The sequence below is a fragment of the Zychaea mexicana genome, assembly GCF_025766255.1.
Source record: "Zychaea mexicana strain RSA 1403 chromosome Unknown BDB00scaffold_41, whole genome shotgun sequence".
NCBI lineage: Eukaryota > Fungi > Mucoromycota > Mucoromycetes > Mucorales > Lichtheimiaceae > Zychaea > Zychaea mexicana.
Genome location: NW_026516704.1, coordinates 90,185 through 97,259, shown reverse-complemented (window position 1 = coordinate 97,259; position 7,075 = coordinate 90,185). Strand labels below are relative to the sequence as shown.

General features: G+C 34.6%; 2 protein-coding genes across 2 annotated transcripts; both read right to left on the bottom strand.

Moving 5' to 3' along the window:
• Positions 1-3,752: 3,752 nt before the first annotated feature.
• Positions 3,753-4,286, bottom strand: BDB00DRAFT_764533 (uncharacterized protein; the record flags this gene model as incomplete). The annotated part of the gene is made up of 3 exons (XM_053119461.1): positions 3,753-3,912; positions 3,977-4,079; positions 4,136-4,286. 3 exons carry the CDS (start codon positions 4,284-4,286, stop codon positions 3,753-3,755), a joined length of 414 nt encoding a protein of 137 aa, XP_052979238.1.
• A 325-nt stretch (positions 4,287-4,611) lies between these two features.
• On the bottom strand, positions 4,612-4,971 carry BDB00DRAFT_726501 (uncharacterized protein; the record flags this gene model as incomplete). Its single annotated transcript, XM_053118252.1, has 1 exon — positions 4,612-4,971. A coding segment is annotated over one exon (360 nt), but the record flags the coding sequence as incomplete, so codon positions are not given.
• Positions 4,972-7,075: the final 2,104 nt, after the last annotated feature.

Here is a 7,075-nt window from a genome sequence, read left to right as displayed (position 1 = left end):
ATGAGTATGAAATGATAGGTAAGTCTTAATTGAACGATATGTTATAGCCACTTGGTTAATTAAGGTGACAAATACTTTTAAATTACTGCAATTTTTTTTTTCTTTCTTCTCTTCTTCCCAAAAACTTTTTTTTAAAAAAATGAACACTAACCAAACACCTTCCAACGCTAACCTTAATTTCCTCCAAGTCTTCACTCGTATGGAGCATCGTCGTATCAATGTAGAGACGAATCAAGCAATCATTCTGGAGAAGCTCGACCAACTGCTAACGGCGCAATCCCTAGTCGAGGTGCCAGTTGTCGATGAAGCAGAACTTGCTGAGACATACCAAGGGGAAGATATTGAAGAAAGCTAACAAGGATGATGTCGAGCGCCTTCTCCTTCAAGGCTACCACCAGTTTGAAGGTGGTGCTTTGATCAAAGCCTAGACAGACATCAAGCACATCCAGGAGCGTGTTGTGGTTGTTCTGGAGAAGAGATTGCGGGATCGTGCTGACAACAGCGCGACCTGCTACTTTGCTAAGCTGCAAAGCAAGGATAGCAACTGGGCTATCAGCCTTTTCACGAACCTGGCAAAGAAGCAGGGAATTGATTTTGCTGTCTGCCAGGACCAGTGGGCAGCTCGCCACATCGTCCAAGAATGCTGGAATAACTACGGCAGATCCAGCAAGTTGAGGTATGATAACTACTACACTAGAGCAACCACAATTGTATATATATTAACTCTCAGGTAGACAACAAGAACCGGCTTCTGCTTCTCTTCCTGCTTCTCTTCCTGCTGCTTCCTATCTCTTCTGCTTCTCTTCCTGTTTCCGCTTCTGCTCTTCCTGTCTCTTCTGTCTCTCTTCCTGCTTCTCCTCCTGTCTCTTCTGCTCTTCCTGTCTCTTCTGCCTCTCTTCCTGTTTCCGCTTCTGCTCTTCCTGTCTCTTCTGCTTCTCTTCCTGCTTCTCTTCCTGTCTCCACTTCTGCTTTTCTTCCTGCCCCTGCCCCTACTCCTTCCTCCACGCAGTCTACCAAACGACGTCGTACTACAAAGCGGCTCGGAGCTGCTCCCCCCCACAAAAATAAACATAATTAAAAGGTAAGTTAAAGTATCAGAAAGTTGATTATTGTATAAACACACACACACATACACGTATATATATAGCGAGAGTGTATGTGATATATATAGAGAGAGAAAGGGGTGGTTTTCATCTATATACGCTCGTCGACCAGTATTCCATCAACAAATAAACCTTAGCTAGTATCATGTAATTGAATAAAGCTATTTTTTAAAATCTATATAATGAATATTCCACAAAAATGTTTTGTGAACGTGTGACCGCTTTGGTATTCCACAAAATGTTTTGTGATTTTCTTGTGAACGTGTGACCGCTACTTTAAATTCACAAGAATCCACAAGAATTCTTGTTACTTTACTTAGTGTTTACAAGAATTTAAAATTCACAAGAATTTTCCTACAGTGCAGGGCTTCCTGTTTAGAAACAGTGACTACACAAAACGTTACAAAACACGAGACCTATAACAGAAAAAAGCTGCTTTTACCTTTGTATTGATATGCAATTGTATCACTTGCCGAAGATGAAGCATTGATACTTTCTTTAGTAACAACAGTCGATGATGTAGTGCATGGGGTAGAAGATGAGGAGTCGCCAATTTGGTCACCTGAATACATTTATGTCAGCCACAGGTCTATTAATGAGACTACAAACACACTTACTATCGTCTGCATATGTAATGTACACAAAGGGATTCATCTCTTGTACCCTCGTTGACACCAGGCACAGAAACAGTAGATTGGCGCCCATAACATGTACAGGCACCATATCCAACTCTTGTATTCTGGCAACTGCTTGAAGCCATTGTTCTTTGGTTTGTTGTAATCCAAGGGCTAAGCATGCTGCCTGGGACAAACTTAAGTCTGTGCATCCAAACATTGACGGAACAAGCTTAAAGAAGTAAAAGATGCTGTAGCTTAAAGAAGAAAGAAAAAGATGCCCCTGCATCCCCTGCATCCCCTTATTTGAGGAACCCGAAAAGGGGTGCACCCATCTGGGGGCAGTTTCATTATTCATCAAGAAAAATTACATCAGAGAAGTTTTCAATCACTGAGTAAAATTTTTTCAAGTTCCCACAGCGACGCGTCACAACTGTACCTTTGTTGTTTTGTCAATTGCTCACCTACAACAATGGCCTCTGCATCTGATAGCCTTGGATACCTTGTCTGTGTCTTTCCCACCTACCCGACCGAAGTAGTTACAGAGACTTTTGACAACCAGCAACAACTTGACGAGTGGGTTAAAGAAAACCCCAAGCAGCATGCCAACTTCATCACCAACAACAAGTACATCTCCGTACCCAAGGCTTCAGATGCACGCCGAAATAATGCCGGCCGTCCTCAGACAGTTGAACGTAGTATCACTTTTTTTTGTGATCACTCAAGAGAAACATCGGCTCTAGCTATCCCTGCTCTGCCTATAGACTCAACTGAACCTGCTCCCTTAAAAAAACGTCGACTTGCAAAACCATCTATTAAAGTAAATTGTCGTGCTCGATACCGTATTCAATACTTATTCTCAGGCAAAATCAAACTTGTATATCACTGGCAACATCAACACCATGACCCTACCGAGATAACCAATGCTACTCGCTCACAACTCCCTGCTGAAACACGTAAATGGATCGAAGAACTTGTCAATAACAAGTTGGAGTGGGATCAAATTCAGGAACATCTGCGTTTGACTGATAAAGAACTTCAATATGTAAGTATCATCTATACATGTAAAGCAAAACTATGATGATAACTTGTAGAGATGCTAACCTGTGGTATCAGCTCGAGGAAGGCGAAGGACCGTTCCCGGAAGCCTTACGTGTGAAGCAGCAGCATGTCATGAATATCATTGCCAACCAACAGTCAAGATTAGCAAGAAAAGATTTATCATATACAAATTACTACAAAAAAGCGAGGAATGGCAGTGGCATACAAAGAAGAAGCAGCCTTTCAAGATATCAAATACGGCTCATTGAACTTCCAACGCTAGCATATTATCCCGGCCCTAACTTGCCATACGATCTCTATTGTGACGCTTCGGATGTCGCTATTGGAAGTGTTTTGTCAAAACTCAAGACCAGTTGCCTATATGCTAGCAAAACGTTGGCACTAGCCAAGAAGAATATAGTGTGACTGGACGTGAGGCGATGTGCGTAATTCAATCTTTATGGTACTTTCATTGTTATACGCATGGTGCCCAACCTACAGTCCACACAGATCATACAGCAATGAATGCTATCTTATCGTCTCAAGCTCCAAAAGAGCGAATGTACGATGGATTATGGCGACAAAGCATTACAACTATACTTGCACTGCACGAAAAAGTGAATATCACCATGTTTGAATAACATAATCGTATAGGAAGTCCAGAGAACGACGCCTTATTTGGTCTACAATTTTTTTTTGGAATATAATTTTACTTCGCTATTGTTGCGAACGGGAGGGTGAAAAAACAACTTGTTTTTGCAGGACATTAAAACATACTCTTATTTGTATTTATTATAAAATTTGCACTTATCGCTAATTATTGATTTCAACCTTATCTGCAGGGTCTGTACGTTGTGTTGTATGTAAAAGCAACTTCGAGGGGTGAGGGGTAGGCTTGGTAAGGAAGTGTCGAATGTAAAAGCAAATTCGAGGGGTGAGGGGTAGGCTTGGTAAGGGAGCTCTTTTTTTTCTTCTTCTTTACTCTCTTTTCTCTTTATTTTTGTACAAGTTGAGGAATTGCCGAACGTTTGACACAGTCAGTGCGACAGTCGAAACGGTTGATTATCTCTTCCTTCGTCAGCAGGTCATGTCGCAAAAATACGTCGGAAGTCAATCCGCGGTCCACCACAATCTCTTCAATTTGTGTAAATTTCCTATTTTTCAGTATCATATTAGTTGATTTTATCCACGGATAGCCTCATAATATGTCTACTCTACCTGACGAATGCACGAATGTCATTTGGCTCTGTGCTTAACCCGGCAAAATCTATGACTGCCAAACAGATGGGCTTGAACTTTGTTTTCAGCAATTGCATTAAAGCTGAAAAAAGAAAGAATGAGTATCTGTGCATTGAATAGAAAAGTCATTCACATAACTTGTCATATCCCCATTGCAGTTCTTAACCAAAGCCAGGTGATTTTTTTGGTTTCCGGTGCTGTCACAAGATTCCATATTTTCATCTGCGTTGCAATAGGGCGACACAAAAACTTTGGTGCACAGGCTTCTTGTGCGCAAACGATGAACCATGTTGCTTAGAAGGTTGCATCGAGTGCTAAGACGTTCTTTTCCTCCTTTTGATTTTCGGGCATAGCTGATTGTTGACATCGGATAGTGACGGCAGTGTCGCTCGTATTTTGCAAGGTCCTCAATAACGTTGACATCTAAGTACTTGTCTAACAAGACCCACAGCTAGTATTAAACTTCTTTTTACAATCTTTCTATTTAATTTTAAGCCCTTTAATCTAGCATACTCTAAATCACATTCCTCTATTTTCTTAATTTCTTCATTAATAGGATTTAACATTAAACTATAAAGATCATTAGGATCATCTTTCATATCAGATTCAACTAAATTAACTTTACTAGCTAGATCAAAATCAGAAATCATTGCAGCTAAATGTTGTACACCATTACATGTTACATCTAAATAAATTGGTAATCTAGAAATAAAGTTTAATAGATCCTTATTATAACCTTGTAACTCAAAACAAAAAGCTAAAAATAACATAGGTTCATCAGCTTTTCTCGATAATCCTGAATTTAAATCTAAGATTTCTGAAAAATGTTGATCAACCCATTCTAATCTTTTGGTAATAGATAATTTATTTAATCTAAAAGCATTTGCTCCATAAACCTTTAATGAATTTAATCCATTTTCAGATAATACATCACCTTTTTTGAATAACTTTAATGATCTTGCTAATTCACCACCTTAGAGATTTAATTCACCCCCTTGGCAATAAACTCTTCCTCTCTAGTCTAAAAAGAAAGTAAAATAAAATTGTTCAACATCTCTATAAAGCTTAGCAATAGTTAAAATTAAATTATTATATAAGAATTTACTTTTATGAGATGTAATTTCAAATTCTTTTTCTTTATTATTCTTTTTAATAATCTCACTCATTTCATCTGTCTCCTTATGTAATGTTCTCATAACTAAATCATTATTAAGTAGCAGATTCATTAGAAAATCTAATACTTTAAGATTAATATTGAAACCAATAGATGACATATAATTAACCATTTTAATTGTTATTTTATTTATAAATTTAATATTTGATTCAGTAAATCTTCTACTTCTAATTAAAGGATTAAGATTCTTAATATTATTAGTAATATATTTACTATATGTCTTAAATTCTTTGTTATCATTTAATTCCCAATAAATAGGTGGATATACTATAGGTAATTCATGACCATCAATCATACCTAAATATTTAATATAGTTTTTCAATTAGTAACTAGGAATAATTTCTGTATGAGTTTTTTTACTTTAAACATCATTCATTCTAAGATATTAAAAAGATCACTTTTCATATCCAAATAACTAATAACAGTACCACCAATATTAATAAAATTCTCTTCATTCATTATAAAATTCTTCAAATATAAATTAAAAGTTACAATATCCTTAGATTTATCATCAACTTCTTTAATATATTTTTGATATAAACATTCTTTATATAAAGTGTTTCCTAATCTATGAAATAAGGTAGCAACTGATTGTTCTTTATTATCTTCATATTTCATAATAAAGGGGATTAACAAACTTAAAATCAAGAACAGCATCAAGGATTTATCTATTTCTTTAAACATAAAAAGATATTTTTTGTTTCTAATAAATTTTTCATTTTCAAAATACATTTTTAAGTCATCTTCTAACAACTTATAGTTATTTAAAAATATTCTAAACCTAGGATTTGTATTTAAGAAATCCTTAGACTTACTCATTTTTTCTAGTTTTTTCAACCATAAAGAATGTAATTTTTCTTCTAAATTTAATTGTTTTTCTTTAAGAGATAAAGTATCGTTTGATTAAATTTCTTTAATAGTAATATAACCACTAGATTTTCATTTGTAAGAGAAAAGTCTTTTAAATCATTAAAAGTTGAATTTAAAATATTATTTTCTAAAGGGTTTTTATTTATATATACCACTGAAGGTAATAAAGCTAAAAGTAAATTAACTGGAGTATTAATCCAGATATTACTAGTAATTAAACCATCAGGTGTTTTAATCCTGATATAACTTGAAATAAGCTCTGTAAAAGAGTTTAAATCGCAGGTATTCGAAGGGAAGATAGGGCAATCGCTAAAAATATAGAATAAGTTTGTAAACATCATATTTTTAAAGTAAGTAATTAGATAGCATCTAATTTTTAGTAATGATTTATTTAGTTTCAAGATTAATTATCTCTACTTACAGTACCGCCACAAGGTACCGGGGGAGAGTTTTATAAAATAATAATAATAAATATTGATATCATGGGAGATTATTTATTATTTTTATAAAATAATAATAACAATCTTTTATATGAATCATCAACCCAGAATGACTCGTTTAAATAATAGCAAATAACTAAAATTCCAATATGACATAATAACATAATTATTAATAATACAAAATTATTCCAATCTCTTAATGAAATAATAAGGCAAACTAATTTATATAATAAAGGTCTATTCTTAATAAATTCTCGTTCTTCAATTTTAATTAGGCTACTTAACATACCTATAATTAAAAAGAAACAACTAAGAATTCCAATAAATGTAAATAGACAAACACATAAAGTTAAAATAGGAGTAGGATTTCCATCACTACCTCTAAAATATTCATTTAATAAATTAAATACATCTTGTGGATTTTCAATAAATTTTGAAATTAATTCTACAAAATTATTACTATTTTCATTTAGAGAATTAATTTTGAAGTTTCCATCTGGTGGAGGACTACCAGATCTTTTAATAGAGTGATAATACATTCTTTCACACATTTCTCTCATTTTTTTCTTTCTTCATAGTTATGATTCATCATTT